The 19,069-nt window shown below is 41.0% G+C and overlaps 1 protein-coding gene and 1 pseudogene across 1 annotated transcript; both read right to left on the bottom strand.

Annotated features, from left to right (window-relative positions):
* Positions 1-1,212: 1,212 nt before the first annotated feature.
* LOC138814246 (olfactory receptor 7G2-like) lies at positions 1,213-2,097 on the bottom strand (annotated as a pseudogene).
* A 3,779-nt stretch (positions 2,098-5,876) lies between these two features.
* Positions 5,877-6,875, bottom strand: LOC138814245 (olfactory receptor 7G1-like). Its single transcript, XM_070003256.1, has one exon. It carries the CDS (start codon positions 6,873-6,875, stop codon positions 5,877-5,879), a length of 999 nt encoding a protein of 332 aa, XP_069859357.1.
* Positions 6,876-19,069: the final 12,194 nt, after the last annotated feature.

Raw genomic sequence — 19,069 nt, 5'->3', positions numbered from 1 at the left:
CAAGAGCTATCATTTTTAAGTTATATTTTATGCAATTAAAAATAAAGATGATTTCTGATATTGATGAAGCATTATTTATTTTTCTGCTATTGGGGATAAATTTGTATGAGTTTGTTCTTCATGCCCTCTGAAGAAAGTAAAAAAATAGCTGTGTACGCTAGGGAGGAACTGTTAACTATAGCAAACTAGATTTTCACATTGGCTCACTTACAAAGAGATTTCCTAAAGGGATATACCATTTACCAGATAGAGTTTTTTGTCATTTTATTTAATTTATTTTTATTAAAAGCTTTCCTACATTAGGCCAAAAATATGCAAAATTATTTTGCCTCTGAAGTCAGAAGACATTCATATATATTTTTATTATTTATTTATCATCATTTTACTAATTAGCCTATACTTTCACTGTAAGGCCAGTTCACTTGTGAGTTGTTTTTGGACTCTTTTGTTTAAACAAAAGGATTTTGCCAAGCACAGCCTACTTTGCCTGTAATCCTAGCCCCTCAGGAGGCTGAGATCTGAGGATCATAGTTCATAACCAGCCCAGGAACGAAAGTCTATCAGACTCCTACTTCCAAATAACCACCAAAATGCCAGGAGTAGAGTTGTGTGGCTCAGGTGGTAGATCTCCAGACTGGCCTTGAGCTCAAGCTCCACAGCTTCCCCCCAACTCCCCCCCCCCAAAAAAAAGAAAGGAAAATATAGCCCTTTCCCCAGCAAAAAAGAAAAAGACAGAAAAGAATATGTAGGATTGCATTTAGGTCAGATCAGTTCATCTAAAACAAATCTCTCCTTAGAAAACCCTCTATTCTCAAACAAATAACCTTTTCTCATTTTTTTAAATAAATTAAGTACAAATGAATGAGATGTGATTTAGATATATTTGGAAGATGACTGTGAAACCCACAGTAGGAGAAGCACTCCCATACATCTCTACATGGTTGAGCCATGTAAAGATTATTAATGCATCCACCCAAGGCAGTGAACTAAAGTTTCAGTCTCTGATAGCAGGTCTAGGTAAAAACATGAAAACTCGCATCCACTTTTCCAGTGATCTGGATAGAACCAGTTCTAGAAAGAAAGTCCTTTGCATGGAGGACAGTGGGCCAACCAGTTCCCTGATCTCAGAAGTCATTGTAGTGAAAGTCAGACATGGTGGCATACACTCAAAAATCTTGGACGCTGTGGAGAATCATAATGTCAAGGTTTATATTAGATTTTCACTTTCTTCTTCCTTGTTTTTTTTTTAGTGTGTGCACATTTGTGCATGCAAGCAGATTTCCTGGGTGAGTTGGTCACTGGAGAGCTGATGTACACCCAGAAAGCTATCCCATAAAACAGGCAAACCACTCACGGTTGAGAGCCACAAGTGGAGAAGGCTTTATGCTTATTTCCCTGCTGATGAGGGAGTTCTTAAGACAGAGGACATGATACAAGCTTAAGAAAAGATCATTACAGAGACAGCAGGAGTACTAAATGGGAATACTGCATTAAAGATCAGGAGGCTATTGACAAAGGTGTTGGCACAAGCCAGCTTGATGACTTGGGTGACCTCACAGAAGATGTAAGGGATTCCTACATCTCCTCAGAAGGACAAAGGCAACATCATGAGAATCTGGAACAGGGCATCTACAAAGCTAATGGAAAGGGACTCCAGAACCAGCAGGACACAGAAGCCAGGGTACATGATGGCCATGTACCTCAGAGGGTAACAGCTGGCCACGTAGCAGCCATAGGCCATTATTGCAAGAAGACAATTTTCTAAGCTACAAAAAACCAGTCAGGCAGATTTGGGCCAGGCAGCCTACGTAAGTGATTCTCCAGACTCATTTGTGGAAGCTCACCAGCATCTTGGGGATGGTGGTTGTGCTTAATCAGATGTCATTGAAGGACAGGGTAGAGAGGAAGAAGTACATGGGGGTGTGGAGGTGGGGGGGGGGGGTCAGAGCTGATAGCCAGGATGATGAGCAGGTTGCCCACGATGGTGACCAGGTACATGGACAGGAAGAGGCTGAAGATAAGAGGCTGGAGTTCTGGGTCATCTTTCAGTCCCAGAAGAAGAAATTCTGACATTGCTGTTTGTTTACTGGGACCCATGGTTTGATGAATCTATCAGAACATATGCAATGTAAATATTATTAAATTCATGCAGAGCCAGGCACTGATGGTTCATTCCTGTAAGCCTAGCAACTCAGGAGGATGAGATCTGAGGATCGCAGTCCAAAGCCAGCCTGGGCTGGAAAGTCAGTGAGACTCATCTCCAATTACTCACCAGAAAGCCAGGAGTATGGCTCCAAGTAGCAGAACATTAGCCTTGAGCAAAAGGAGCTCAGGTGGAACACCTGGCCCTGAGTTCAAGCCATACCACAGACCAAAAATACAAATTCATGAAGGGGCGAAAAAAAGCATCAGAGCCTAGAAAAGTTTTGGGAATGTAAACTTCATATTCCCACTTGACAAGATTTAGGGGTAATTTACTGTTCAGTAGAGAACCAATAATTGAAGATTCTACCTACCCTCACTGGGCCCCTGAGAACGGAAATTTTCTCCACTATTAGTGGGCAGTCAAGGAAACATTCTGATGTATTCCTTTGCAAAGTTCTCCATTATCTCTTTTCACTCCTTTCTCCTCCTTCTCCTTCTCCTCCTCATTTAGTGAAATAGTATTTTCATTGTACACTAATTTGGCTTCCATCCATTATGTTCATTGCTGAAAGTAAAATAAAAGTTATGGCAGGCTGGGTGATGGTGGCTCATGCCTCTAATCCTAGCTACTCAGGAGACTGAGATCTGAGGATGGAGGTTCCAAGCCAGCCCGGCAAGAAAAGGAGCTGTGCCTCAAAGTGGTAGAGTGCTAGCGTTGAGAAAAAAAAAAAAAAAAGAGCTCAGGAACCATGCCCAAGCCTTGAGTTCAAGCCCCACTGCACACACACACACACACACACACACACACACACACACACACACACACACACACACACACACACACACACACACACACACACACACACAGAGAGGACATGGCATAGCTTGAAAAGAAATGCTAATAATAGCAATCTTGGTTTGTCCTTGGGTAGGGGAGAAAAGGATATAGAAATTTAAATGAAGTGAGTAATACATTGTCACATACACAAGTCATACTTGATATTACTTCTGAACCATTCACACAAGGCTTCAGTGACCTTGCTGGCTTGAAATGAGGGTTCTCAGTAGGTGCAGACAGACTTTGGCCTCAACACCTAGACCAGGAAAAACCATCTCTGGGAGGAGGCTCAGGGTGTGGCTTCCTGACTCTGTCAGGCCTGCTTCTAAGCTGGTCACAGGCTGATTAGAGCCCCAGGGGCTCAATATCCAGAGTGTCTCATTAAGGAAACTACTATGTCATCCTAACTCCAGGAGTATACCTCCCGAAGGACTCATGCCATGGAGGTGAGCACTCGAGCAAGGTTCGTTTCCAGTGCATGTCACGTACTCTTCTCCTTTCTTTCTGCACCAACTTCATTTCACAGAACTTGCTGATAAATCCCAGTGCCATTTTTGTAGCAGGAAGCTAGGGCACTGGTGACTCACATCTATAATCTTAGGTCTTCAGGAGGTTGAGGACTGAGGATTGATGTTCAAAGCCAGCCCAGGATGACAAATGTGCTAATCTCTTATCTCCCATTTAACAACAACAACAAAAAAGCAGAACTGAAGTCCTGACTCAAGTGGGGAGCGCTTGATTTGTGAACAAATAAATGCCAAAGGAGAGTTTGAATCCCTGAGTTCACGTCCCAGAACAGGCACAAATAAATTCTGAATGATTATATATAATAATTGATAACATGAAGTCTGATTCCTTTTTATAATTTATATGTATATCTATATATTCTCTATAAGCATATATTTCCATATACATATATACAAATACATATACATGTATATACAAATATGTACATATATGTACATATGTATATATATATATACATACCTAGTTATATTTTTTTACCCTTAAACAAACTTTTTATTAATTTTTTGTTTATGTGATACCATGGAACTGAACCCAGGGCCTCATGCACGTGAGGCAAGCACTCTACTTCTAAGCCACATTCCCAGTCTGATTTCTTATCCTTCTATTGGGCTGTGAAAAACAGCTTCCTTGAACCTAGTAATTTCACCCAGCCCATACAACTATGCAATTCAGTAGGATACATGAGAGGAGGTATTCATATTTTTCACTCATACTGGGAGAAAAATAACTATTGAAATTTCATCAATATCTGAAAGACCAGCTTTTTTTTTTTTTACTGTTGTCATAGGTTGTGTAAAAATAGACAACTCTGTCCATATCTGGCTAGGTGATAAACCCCCAAAATGTAATGGAATCTCAGAAATGCAATAATAAAATTTCAAAGTAGATAACAATTCATTCCCTTTCCACTTTGTCATGGTCAGAAGTAATTTGGTGATGGTTTGGTTTTATAGGCATGCATAAAAAATAATGATGCACTAGGTTTCTATGAAATTATTTTTACACAAATATGTAGAACACTAACATTAATTATTGGCTACATTTACCCAATCTCTCTCTCTCTCCTTTACGACAATACATGATATTGCATTTGGTGTGCACCCAAATAATTTGTGATAAATTGTTCCCCTACCAGCATTGCTTTTGGATATTGCTTTTGGATTCACCCTCTGGTTATGGAAGGTCATAAATCACTAGGGAAAGGAATTTGGATGTATAAGTATTGATTTGCTAGCCACAAGTCACAAATCACAATACAGATGCCTTTTGCATAGCCACAGGGATGTAATGTAGGTTCCTGTGTTTAGCATCATGTCAAGGTACCATGCTAAAATCTGTTGCAGCCTACCGGATGCTCAGAGAAGGCACATTCTCTGTATTAACCAGCTTACATGGAACTTGCTGAAGCTCTAATCTCTGAAACTAGAGACTCCCAAATTCTGAAGTCCTCATAATCCTAGCTATTCAGGAAGCTGAGATCTGAGAAACGTAGTTGGAAGTCAACTTGGGCAGCAGAGTCTGTGAGAGTCTTCTCTCTGATTATCCAGAAAGAACCAAAAGTTGGAGTTTGGCTCAAGTAGTAGAGCACAAGCATTGCCCTAAAACACTCAGGGACAAGGCCCAGGCCCTGAATTTAAGCCCCACTACCAGTACATACACTATACTAAAAATAAATATTATTTCTCTGGTATTGTCAATGGGTTTATTTTCACTGAAACATGGATGGCATCTTTACTAATAAAGTAACAGTACTATAAAAAGCCATCTCAAATCACTGAGATGTCCAATAGTGTGGATTTTACAAGTAATGAAACCAAGCAGTGTGGAACATCTCAGTAACTTTAACAGAGCTTTAAATTTCAGTTTATTTGCCTCACATACACCATGCAAGCCCCTTGCCCCTTGCCATGGTATCCAGCTTAATCGGGTCTCTCTATAAGATGTATCTTAAAAACCTTTCCTGCCCAATTCAGCATCTGAAATTTTTTTTCCCCTTCTGAGACAGGTCCCTAAAAGAGACTCCATGATCTCCCAGGCTGCTCCCCAGAAACTCAAGAAAGCTCAGGGATCAAAATCGCTGGACCAAAAAAGTATGATTGAGTTAAGACATCACCTTGACTGGTGACTTTTGGAAGAACTTCAGGAGAAAGTCATCAGTTGCTCTGTCATCCTCACCCACTCAGAACACCCCAAGTCCTAAACACATTGGCAGAGTTACAGAACAGAAGGTTTGCTGAACCTGAGTTAGACTCACAGTGGTGAGGGCGTGGCACAAGACACAGAGGGTGTGGCTTAAGCTAAAGGGGTTGTGGCTACAGTTGTATAGGCGTGGCTCAAATAGTATGAATTTGGCTCATGTGGAAGATCACCTGCTCAGGAAGTTATAGGTACTAAGATTGGGATTTCCCAATCTTTCCCCTTCTCCCCCACAAAGAGAAGATAGAACCATGATGAGATGTCTCAAGGCTCCCTTCATTTCTTTGTTCCTCATACTGTAGATAAAGGGGTTCAGCATCTGTGGGATCACAATGTACATCATGGAAGCCACTATATTTTTAAAGGAAGACTCTGTAACTGCCGAACTCATGTAGACACTGAAACCTGTCCCATAGAACAAGGACACGACCAACAGGTGAGAGCCACAGGTGGAGAAAGCTTTAGACTTTCCTCCCGCTGATGGGAGCCTCAAAACGGAGGAGAGAATCTGAGCATAAGAGAAAATAATACCCACGAGTGGCACACCAAAAAATAGGCTAGACACTATATACATGAGGAGGTTATTGATCAATGTGTCTGAACAGGCCAAACGGATGACCTGAGTGAGCTCACAGAAGAAGTGAGGAATCTCCACATCTTGACAGAAGGATAGATGTGATGCCATCAGACTGTGGAGCAGGGCATGCACTGCACTAATGAAGAGAGAATAGAAGACCAGCAGGACACAGAGGCCAGGGTGCATGATGACCGTGTACCTCAGTGGGTGACAGATGGCCACATAGCGGTCATAGGCCATCACCACAAGGAGACAGTTTTCTAAACCACCAAATGTCACAACAGAGCCAATCTGTACTAGGCACCCTGTGTAAGTGATGCTCTGGTCCTCGGCTTTGATGTTCACTAGCACCTTTGGGATGGTGGTGGTGCTGATGCAGATATCAGTGAAGGAGAGGTTGGAGAGGAAGAAGTACATGGGGGTGTGGAGGTGGGGGTCAGCACTGACAGCCAGAATGATGAGCAGATTGCCCAGGATGGTGAACAGGTAGGTGGACAGGAAGAGGCTGAAGATGAAAGGCTGGAGTTCTGGATCATCTGTCAGTCCCAGGAGAAAGAATTCAATAGATGCTGTTTCATTTGTGGGTTCCATATTTTGTTGAACATTAGTTTTATAAAAAAAAATACTGTGAAAATAAAATAAAGAGAACATGATTTCTATACACTTTGAACTTGTGATGGCTATGAAAAAATTCTTCTTACCACTTTGGGCTTCACTTTGGATAAGTTCTGACGATGGTGATTGACTTTGTATGTTTTAACAGATATTCTCTTTTTTTTTGGGGGGGGGGTCCGGTTGTGGGGCCTGAACTCTGGCCCTGGGCACTGTCCCTCAGCTCTTCAGCTCAAGGCTAGCACTCTACCACTTGAGCCACAGCGCCACTTCTGGCTTTTTTCTTTTTTGCTTATGTGGTGCTGAGGAATCGAACCCAGGGCCTCATGCATGCAAGGCAAGTGCTCTACCACTGAGCTACCTTCCCAGCCCTTAAAGATATTCTCAAGTAATTTCCTATTCTATTTTCTTTCTGTCTTTCTATTTTGCTGTTTTGTTTTGTTTCACTATGCTATTGTGCCTTGGGCTTGAACTCAGGGCCTGGGCACTATGTTAAGCTTTTGTGCTCTGTTTCACTTTGGGTTTTTGGTGGTTATTTGGAGATAAGAGTCTCACAGGCTTTCCTAACCAGGCTGATTTCAATCTACCATCCTCAGATCTCAGCCTCCTGAGTAGCTAAGATTACAGGTATGAGCCATCAAGCAGCACACAGCCTCCAGTGAATTTTCTTAATCTAAAGTTTGAGGGCTTCTAATTTTTAAAAAAGTGAAGCTCTTCTTATTGTGGAACCGCACAAATATTCTAATGTTATGCTTACACACCCTCTCCTTTCCTGTTGTCTGCCTCATCTAACTTCTATTCCCTTTTAGGAACATTCACATTTTTTCAGACATTTTCCCAAATACTGAGATCATCACAAAGCCTATGTCATAGAGGCATGTTCCAAATTAGTCCATACCTACAAATGAAAAGAAAGATGAAAAGGAAATGTTCAAATCTATCTTGTAGGGCAATGGTGCCCCCAACTTTGCTCTGTCTCATGGTCACCTGAAGAACACACCAAATTTCAGAGGGTACATTGAATTTCAGATGAATTGTCAGCAAAGATTGACTCAGTGTTTTCAGGGTCTCCCAGCCAGTTTAATTAACTCTATAGGCAAGTATCTGCTAATGCTTTCAGACACCACGGAGCATCTAGAAGACATCAGAATGTGTAATCATAATAGTGCTTTCCTGAACATAAACCCAAGCTGTCCCTTGTATTTTAGTTCTGCCTTTTCCTACCCATTAAGTTCATTGCAGCAAGCAGAGAAAATTCATACAAGTGAATTTGAGCAAAGATTACGAAGTGAAATATAAAGCCTTTAAGACTGCGGAAATCTGGGGCTGGTGGATCACACCTGTAATCTTAGCTATTCAGGAGGCTGAGATATGACGAATACTGTTCAAAGCCAGTCCAGATAGGAAAGTTTGTGAGACTCTTATCTCCAATTTTCCTCCCAAAATCCAGAAGTAGAGCGGGAGATCAAGAGGTAGAATGCTAGCCTTGAGCAAAAAAGATCAGGGACAGTGCCCTAGCCCTTAAGTTCAAGCCCTAGAACTGTCTCACTAAATAAATAAACATAAATAAATAAATAAATAAACAAACTTGAATGGAAATGTAACCAATCTGTCAATTCTAAGAGAAGCTAGGTAACAATGGTGAGGAGATTCAAAGTTCATACTAAGGAAATTGCTTCCATAAAGAGGTAGGTACCATATGATTAAATAAACTATTTACCATAGCCAAGTTATAGAAACAGCCCAGATATCCTACAGGGGGTGAGTACATCAACAAAATGTAATTTATTCAGTGGAATATTATTCATTTATAAGAAGTAATAATATATAATTATTACATGCCTTTATTTTATTATTATATTGCAGAGCAGTGGAGGTAGTTGGAGAAAATTATATTCTATGAAGAAAACCAGGCTCAGAGAGGCAATGGAAACATTTCCTCTCATACGTTTATATAAACATATAAATATATAATAGCACATACAAGGTCACTTGCATATTTAAATGTTCAAAGTGACTAAAGTATGGCATATGCAAGGATGGCTTTCCATAATATAGTCCCATTGAACAAGTAACAGTTTAACTAAATGGATATCAAGAAACTAAACATGTTAATAAGTTAATGAGAGGTTAATGAGAGGGAGATGGATGAACAAAGAGAAAAAGCATGAGCAAAGAGTTATAAGACTCAGTGTAGATATATGTGAATGGAACTAGGAAACTTGGTGAGTCAGATGGAGGAAGATATAGATGGAAGGGTGACTTTGGCCAAGATGCACTGGACAATAAACCCCTTTTGTACAACCTTTGGAAGACAGTGTTATAAATACATTCTCCAAGAACCACGGGAGTCACAACGACAGACATGAAAACAAAGAATTATCTTAGCAAGGCAAAATTTAGTTCTGTGCAGAAGGACCCCACCCCACCCCACCCACACCCAGGCCATCACCCAAAAATCTGGCAAGCAAGCACACACAGGACAGGCAGCCTGCCTTTCTATCTATTCCTAATGCAGCAGGCTCTTCCCCTCTGCTCAGGTAGGTTGAGCTCAGGTTCACAATCTGCTTGCCACTGGATAGTTTGAAGGAGGTAATATGTTTGTAAGTACATAAAATGGCCATTAAAAGACTTCAAAATAAGATTACCAGCCCAGAAGCAATCTCCAAACATACCCACGCCCTCAATTATTTCTTGAACAATACAAGGTGTGTCATCTGAAGAGTGTCTTAATTCCATCTTGGAGCAACCAGTTAAGACAGAAACCTTACAATTCAAACATCCTTCCTTTTCTTGATAATGGATCTTCTAACTTGGGAGAGGTGGAATCTCAAGATCATTTTGATTTGCATTTGTTTTACAGCTAGAGATGCTGAACATCTTTTCATATGTTTATTCTCTGCTTGCATCAGAAAGAATGACACTGTCCCATTCATAAAGAAATGGAAAGACTTGGAAAAAATTAAATTAAGCAAAGTAAGCCAGACCCAAAAAAATATAGGCTGCATAGTTTTCCTCATTTGGGATAAATAGAATGTTCCTATAAATCTATAAGTAATCCCAATGGATAGTAAAAGACAAAAAATTATATCTGGACATGATTAATTAAAGAGCAGTCTAAACATTCACACACTGAGACCAAAGGAGGATATTCTTAGGACAGGTTCACAAGGGCTCACTAGCTATGTGCATACAATCACATAAAATGAAGCTTATCAAAATGAACTGCAAGAAATGGAAGCAAGTTTTTTTTTAATTGTACTGTGTCATTCTTTTATTTTCTTTTCTCTTTGGTTTATTCCATTCTGTTGCTGATTTTTATTTTGATACCCTTTGTTATCAACTTGGGGAGGGGAAGGAGGAAGCACAGAAATGGTGAGACAAGAGTGAACCAATTCAACATTGAAACTCACTGGACACTATGTTGGAAATAATCTGTACCAATTGGTGGGGAGGGAAGTCAGGAGGGAAAAAAACCTGGAAGAAAATGAGGAAGAGGGTGAAACTGTTCCAAAGGAAATATACTGATTGTTAGGTTCTTAAAAAGAGGTGATCGAGTAAGAACAGCACCACACACGTGGTATTCAGGTAAGGGGTAGGTTTATTCATCGTTCTGGTTGGCATCAGGACATGTTGGCCCTCCACATGGCTGGGAAAGGCCTGGGAATGAGAGCTGGGAAAGAGAAGAGAGCTGGGAAAGAGAAGAGAAGGAAAGAGCTGAGAAAGAGCTTAGAAAAGAGCAGAGAGAGAGCATCAGGGCCTGGGCTAGGCCTTATCTAGGGTATGGGCGGAGAAAGGTGTGGCCACATCAAATTCAGATGTGACCTCAGCGGATGCAGATATGACCTCTTCCAGCTGTCCCAGTTGCCTAGGTAACGCAGGTACTGGGTGGAGACTTTGCTGCAAGGAAGGTGGAGTCTACTTGCCATCCAGGAGCAGACCTTACACTGATTACCTAACTTATGTATGTGTACGCCCTCAGTACATCACCTTTACAATAAAATTTTAAAGTGGAAAAAGATCCTTCATTATCCCAAATCTGATACTCTTTTTTTTCTTTACTTGCTGATAATGTCTTTACAGAATAATCAACGTGAGCCAACCCACCAGGAACTTTTAAGCAACATACTTTGATAGAAAAGACAGACAATAATAAAAAAAAAATCAATGCATAAATAAACATCAAACCAAAAGCCAAATAAGAGGGGGGAAATAGCCAGTAAGGTTTTATGTAATTAGGTAGAAATTTAAAAAAAAACACATTTCTGCCAGGTACTGATGACTAACACCTAGAATCCTAACTACTCAGGAGACTGAGAGCTGAGGATCATGGTTCAAAGTCAGTCTGGGCAGGAAAGCCATCAGACGTTTTATCTCCAATGAACTATTTAGAAAAAGCCAAAAGTGGCTCTGTGGCTCAAGTGATAGAGCACAAAGAGGTTCAGTGACAGCTCATAGCAAATGAGTTCAAATCCCAGGACCAGCAAAAAATAAAAATGAAACAATTTCTGTCTCTTCAGAAGATGGACACTTTCAAGATAACCCAGAATTAAATCACCAAGCTGGCTGGCAGCCATAGCTTTGGATGGCAGTGGTCATCCTGTGTCAGATGGGTAGCAATGAGCGAGCCTTTGCTGAATAATTAAGAGTCTCCACACTGAATTCAATCCAGACTTATGGGCTATCTTTATGGCAGGAACAATCTTTAGGGGAGTGAGAGGCTAGAGGAAGGGGAGTGTCCTCAATAGGAAGAGCCTGTGTTGATTAGCTATAATTTGCTGCCCATTTTACAACCTACTTCAACAAAATGATCATATATCCTTATCTCTCTCTCTCTCTCTCTCTCTCTCTCTCTCTCTCTCTCTCTCTCTCTTGATAGATAGATAGATATAGATATAGATATAGGTATAGATCAAATGCTTTAAGCCCCTAAATTCTGAGTGTTGTACTCATTAACACAAGGGCAGATATCCCAACAATAATAAATATACAGCTTCTCTCAGAAGCAGCTCCTATCTTCATCCTAGCATCTAGGGCTGTCACCTGCCCTATCACTCTCCATAGCCACAGATGTGATTTTTTTTCTTGGAAAGTTGAGGAGTATATTGGAGTTTAGGATGCAAATAACAAGGTAGAGCACTCAGAATCTAGGGGTTTGTTTTAAGGTCCCCAAATTCCAGTGCTCTACTCATTCACAAAAGGATAGACATCCCAACAAAGATAAATATACAGCTTCTTTCTTTCAGAATCAGCTCCTGTGTTCATCCTAGCATCTAGGGTTGTCCCCTCCCCTCTCTCTATCCACAGCCACAGATCTGATTCCCCCAACCCCTCCTGGCTTCCTGCCCAACTTCTTGGAAAGCTAACGAGTTATCTTGGAGTTCAGGATGGAAATCACAAAGTAGAACAGAACACTGACCCAAAATTCTGAAAGCTCTACTCATTAACACAAGGACAGACATCCCAACAAAGATGAATATAAATATACAGCTTCATTCTGTCAGAAGCAGCTCCTGTATTCATACTAGCATCTAGGGCTGTCCCCTGCCCTCTCACTATCCACAGCCACAGAACTGATTTTTTCTCCCTGCTTCTTGGAAAGCTGACGAGTGTATTGGGACTCAGGATGCAAATGACAAAGTAGAACACTCAGAGTTTGGGGGCCTTACTCATTAACACAAGGACAGCCATCTCAACAAAGATGGATATGTAGCTTCTGTCAGAAGCAGCTTGTTTTCATCCTAGCATCTTAGGCTGTCCCCTCCCCTCTTGCTGTCCACAGCCACAGAACCAATTCCCCCTATCCACCCCCCTCCACACCTGACTTCTTGGAAAGCCGAAGAATGTCTTGGAGTTCAGGATGTAAATGACAAAGTAGAACATTCAGCATTTGGGGGCCTTAAAATTGTTTTCAGGCCCACAAATGTTGAGTGCTCCACTCATTAACAAAAGGACAGACATCTCAACAAACATAAATATAGAGCTTCTATCAGAAGCAACTCCTCTGTTCATTCTAGTATCTAGTGGTGTCTCCTTCATGAAGGGGGGAAAAGCATCAGAGCCGAGGAAAGTGTTGGGAATGTAAATTTCTTATTCCCACATGACCATATGAGATTTAGTGGTGATTTACTGTTCAGGAGAGAACAAATACTTGAAGATTCCACCCACTCTCATCAGGGTCCTGAGAACAGAAATTTTCTCCACTACTAGTTGGCAGTCAAGGAAACCTTCTGATGTATTCCTTTGCTAAGTTCTCCCTCTCTTTTCACTCCTTTCTCCTCCTTCTCTTCCTCATTTAGTAAAATAGTAGTTTCATTGTACACTAATTTGGTTTTCATTCATTGTGTTAATTACTGAAAATAAAATAAAAAACATGGCAGGCTGGGTGCTGGTGGCTCACGTCTGTAATCCTAGATACTCAAGAGGCTGAGATCTGAGGATGGACGCTTCAAGCCAGCCCAGGCAAGAAAAGTCCATCAAAAAAAAAAAAAAAAAAAACAGAAGAAGTGTGGCTCAAAGTGGTAGAATACTAGCCTTGAGCTAAAATGAAGAGCCCAGGAACCATGCCCAAGCCCTGAGTTCAAGGCCCACTACACACACACACACACACACACACACACACACACACACACACACACACACACACCATATACGTAAGATATGAATAACAGGAAAAGAAATGCTAGTAATAGCAATCTTGGTTTGTCCTGGACAAAAGGATATAAAAATTTAAATGAGGTGAATAATACATTGTCACATACACAAGTCATACCTTATCTTACTTCTGAACCATTCACACAAGGCTTCAGTGACCTCACTAGCTTGAAATAGCAAGTCTGTTCCACACCTCACCTGGATGCTGAAGATAGAATGAGGGTCCTCAGCAGGTGCAGACAGACTTAGTCCTCAGTACCTGGACCAGGAAGAACCATTTCTGAGAGGAGGCTCAGGGTGTGGCTTCCTGACTGCCAGGCCTGCTACTAAGGTGGGCACAGGCTCACTAGAGCCCCCAGGGCTCAATATCCAGAGTGTCTCATTAAGGAAACTACTATGCCATCCTAACCCCAGGAGTATACCTCCCAAAGGACCCATGCAATGGAGGTGAGCACTCGAGCAAGGTTCATTTCCAGTCCTAAACACATAGACAGAGCTACAGAACAGAACGTATTCTGAGCCTGGGTTGGGCTCCATGGTGGGGAGAGCATGTGGCACAAGATGCAGAGGGAATGGCTCAAGCCAAAGGGGAAGTGGCTAGAGTTATAAGGGTGTGGCTCAAGCAGAGTGGGTGTGGTTCAAATAGTAAGGGTTTGGCTCAAATGGCAGAACATCTGCCTGGGAAGACGGAGGAACTAAATTCAAACCCCAATTTATCCTCCTCCCCCCCACAAAGACAAGGTAGAATAATGATGAGATGTTTAAAGGCTTTCATCATTTCTTTGTTCCTCATACTGTAGATAAGAGGGTTCAGTATCTGTGGAATCACATTGTACATCATGAAAACCACTACATTTATTTTGGTCAGTCATGGGGCTTGAACATCACCTTTAGAATAAAATTTAAAAATTGAAAAAATTCTTTCTTATCCCAAATCTAATCCTCTTTTTTTTTCTTTACTTGCTGATAATGTCTTCACAGAATGATCAACACAAGCTAAGCCACCAGGAACTTTTAAGCAACACACTTCAATAGAAAAGATAGACAATAATAAACAAAAAATCAATACATAAATAAACATCAAACCAAAAGCCAAATTAGGAGGGGAAATTGCCTGTACGGTTGCCATGCAATTAAGTAGAAAAAAATTTGTCAGGCACTGGTGGCCAACACCTGTAATCCTAAAAACTCAAGAGACTGAGATCTGAGGATCATGGTTCAATCCAGTTTGGGCAGGAAATTCTATGAGACTTTTGTCTCACATAGAAAAAGCCAAAAGTGGCTCTGTTGCTCAAGTGTTAGAGTACAAAGAGGCTCAGGGACCACACATAGGCACTGAGTTTGAGCCCCCAGGACTGCAAAAACAGAAACAGAAAAAAAAGTTTTGTCTCTTCTGAAGATGGACACTTTCAAGATATCTCAGAAATAAATCACCAAGCTGGCTAGCAGCTATGGCTCTGGGTGACGGTAGTCATCTTATGTCAGAATAGAGTGAGAGTCAGGATAGCAATGAGCCTTTGCTGAATTATTAGACTCATATGATCTGAATTTGATCCAGACTTGTGGGCTATCTTTATGGTAGGAATAATCTTCAGTGGAGTTAGAGGCTGGACATGGGGTGTGTCCTCAATGCGAAGAGCATGTATTGATTAATTGTGATTTGTTACCCATTTTACAACCTACTCCAACAATATAATTATATAAAACATTTGCTTTAAGCTCTCAAATTCTGAGGGCTCTACTCATTCACATGAGGACAGACATCCCAACAAAGATAAATAAACAGCTTCTGTCAGAAGCAGTTCCTGTGTTCATCCTAGTGTCTAGGACTATCCTCTTACCTTTTACTGTCCATAGCCACAAAACTGATTCCCACCCCCCAGCCATGACTTGTTGCAAAACTGAGAAGTGTATTGGAGTTCAGGATGCAAATGACAAAGTAGAGCACTCAGAATTTAGGGGCCTTAATTAACAAAAGGACAGGCATCCCAACAAAGATAAATAAACAGCTTTTGCAGAAGCACCTCCTGGGTTCATCCTAGTATCCAAGGCTGTCTCTTCTCTTGCTGTCTCAGCCACAGAACTGATTTTTCCCTCGGACTTCTTGGTAAGCTGAGTAGTATACTGGAGCTCAGCATGCAAATGACAAAATAGAACACTCAAAAGTTTTGGGCCTTAAAACAAATGTTTTTAATATAGAGTGCTAGCCTTGGAGTTGTGGAGAATGTCTTTATTTTCCAAAATCATCTATAGATTCAAAGCAACCACCATTAAAACATAATGTCAGTCTTAACAGAAATAGGAAATTCAACCCTAAAACCATGCAGAAGCACAAAAGACCCCCAAAGAGCCAAAGAAATCTTAAGCAAAAGGAGCAATGCAGAAATTATTATAACACAGACTTCAAATTATACTACAAAGTCTTAATAATGAAAGTAACATTTAAGTGGCCCAAACTCCGACATGAATACCAACAAAATAGATAACATGACCCAAAAAAGTATCCACAGAACTACAGACATCTGATCTGACAAATATACAGACACAAACACAGTAACACATTTGCACTTCAAAAATGGTGCTGAGAAAACTAGAAATCTAGATATAAAAGATGGACATTAGATATACTAATGTCACTACAAAGTGTAGCAGAGTGTAAAATTTAAAAGATTAATTTTATATGAAGTACAAGGTTTCAATTTAATGTTTATATACACACAAACACATAAATCCCTCTTGATCATGTCACCCCTTATTCTTAGCCATAGGAAGAAAGCAATTATGCCATATGAAAAAAAAAATGAATCTGGAAGCCTCATTTTCAGTGAAGGCAGGCTCAGGAGAGCAAAGGGCACAAGTATTCTGAATATGTGGAAGGAAGGTATACCTAAACATACGCATAATCACATACTGTGTACACACACACTCCCATACACACAACTTTCTTGTGTATGAAGATGGTATAACTAAATGATGAAATCTGTTGAATAGTCGAGGGTAAGGAGACAAGGAAAGAGTAATGTATGGTGTAATGAAGGTATATACATGAATGATAGTCACAGCAAGATCTCTTTGTGATGGGAGTTTACCTGTGAGGCTGTCAACTTGGATACTTAGCTGGTGGGGAGAGGGTGAATGTGGAGCGTGAAGGTGGCTGACATAGGTAAAAGTATTTAACACACATATAGAGAAATGAAGCCAAGAAAATTATTCTGAAATTATTTTCATATTAGGAGAAGTAGATGAGTGTTATGGAGAGTATTAGTCTGATTAATAGCAAATTCAAGCATGTTTGGAAATGTTTAAAGGGAATCTTCTTGTACAACTAATTCATGCTATTAAAATTGCTGAAATTACTGGATAAAATTCTATGTAATAAATATTAAAAATAAGCCGGGCACTCGTGGCTCACGCCTGTAATCCTAGCTACTCAGGAGGCTGAGATCTGAGGATCGCGGTTCAAAGCCAGCCCGGGCAGGAGAGACCGTGAGACTCCTATCTCCAATAAAACCACCAGAAAACCAGAAGTGGCACTGTAGCTCAAGTGGTAGAGCGCTTGCCTAGAGCTGAAGAGCTGAGGGACAGCGCCCAGGCCCAGAGTTCAAGCCCCACGGCCGACCAAAAATATATATATATTAAAAATAATAGGAATCAAGTGGAAAGCTCATTTGGAAGTGTGTTTTTCTTACAACTACTCCAGTTTTCAGAGCCAAATTGAGTTTTAAAGTCTGGTGTTGTAATAACTCCTGTACTCTCTTTGCTTAAGATCACTTTGGCATTTGGGGGATCTTCTCCATGAGTTTTAGGATTGCATTTTTTTATTTCTGTTAAGAGCAACTTTAGGATTTTTTTCAAGGGTTGCTTGGAATCTATGTATCACTTTGAGTGATACAGACATTTTCTTTCTTTCTTTCTTCCTTCCTTCCTTTCTTTCTTTCTTTCTTTCATTCTTTCTTTCTTTCTTCCTTCCTTCCTTTCTTTCTTTCTTTCTTTCTTTCTTTCTTTCTTTCATTCTTTCTTTCTTTCTTTCTTTCTTTCTCTCTTTCTTTTGCCAGTCGTGGGGCCTGAACTCTGGGCTTGGGCACTGTCCCTCAGCTCTTCAGCTCAAGGCTAACTCTCTACCACTTGAGCCACAGTGCCACTTCTGGCTTTTTCAGCTTATGTGGTGCTGAGGAATCGAACCCAGGGCCTCATGCATGCAAGGCAAGCACTCTACCACTGAGCTACCTTCCCAGCCCAATACAGACATTTTCACAACATACCTTTTCCCAATCCATGACCAGTGGAATTTATTTTTTATTCTTGCGTTTTCTACTTTCTTCAATAATTAATGATTCTTTTGGAAGAACTTTTTCATTTCCTTGGTCACATTTATGCCTAGGTAGTTAAGATACTTTATGTTAGGTATATACTATTAGGAATTTTAGGGTTTCCCTGACATCTTCCATAGTCCCTAGGCCCTCTTTCCTGTGTGTGTGGGTGGGGGGGTGCTGGTATTCTTTCCCAGATGCCTCCCTGGTTGTATGCCTCTCCAAGGAGTTTCGCTGTCCTGCTAGCAGGAGTGTGGAGGGCAGTTGGGAGTTGTAATTTGCTGGCTCAGGAGTGGGGCTGTGTTCCAAGAATCTTTCCCAGGTAGCGCAAAAGGCATTAGTAAAAGAGTTTGGTTCTTTGCCCCCTTCAAATATGTTCCCTCCATCTCAGGCAGGTGACCCCATCAGGGAACTTTAGGTCACCATGGGAGCTGGTCCCTTAAGGGAGAGTTCTCTATTGCGGGTACTCACAAATCCTGGAGCCAGTATTGAGCTGCCCAGCAGATTCCTGGTGTGTGTGTGGGTGTCTCTGTGTTTGGATGTGGCAGTCTGAGTCTCCTCTTCCTGGTGTTTCCCCCCACCGCTGGTGTGTGGCACATCATGCGTATCATTCTCCTCCAAGTACCTGGCTTGGCATGGCTGCTGCCGCACAGCTGATCAGCAGGAATCTGCATGCTGCTGCAATGTCTCGCGTTGTGTAGTTTTGTGGTAAGTTTGCACTGCTTAGTGAGGTAGGTTAGTCCGTAAGCCTGAAGCATGACAGAAGTAACACCATTTATCCCCCAAGAGAAGAGGCTCCTAATCCCAGTGCAGTAGTGTGCTTAGAAGGTGCTTCAGGAAACCACAAGCTATTTTGCTCAGTGAGTGCTGCCAAAACAAAAACAAAAAGGTTCCATCCGCCTAGTCTTCTGGGAAATAAGTCTAGACCAGCAAACAATGTTCATTTTTGTTCTATACATTCTATGCAAGAAAAAAAATCATTTCACACATTACTTGCCAAAAAGGATGTGGCTTTTATCTTTAAAATATTAGCTCTGAGCTGTCTCATGGCTGCATGCTTTGGGAAGCTGATTCCCCTGTGCAGTCACTGGCCTTTGAAATAAAGACTCCTATGATTTGCAGTATTAATTGTAGCCTCCTTTGTTTTCTCAATGATTGGGTTACAACACTAGCTGGGCAAACAAATGGACTTCAATCATGTTTTACATT

This window comes from Dipodomys merriami, unplaced genomic scaffold (genome assembly GCF_024711535.1).
Source record: "Dipodomys merriami isolate MVZ:Mamm:240054 unplaced genomic scaffold, mDipMer1.0.p SCAF_6, whole genome shotgun sequence".
NCBI classification, from domain to species: Eukaryota; Metazoa; Chordata; class Mammalia; order Rodentia; family Heteromyidae; genus Dipodomys; species Dipodomys merriami.
The sequence above is the reverse complement of the archived record's forward strand: the minus strand, read 5'-3'. Positions and strand labels throughout refer to the sequence as shown.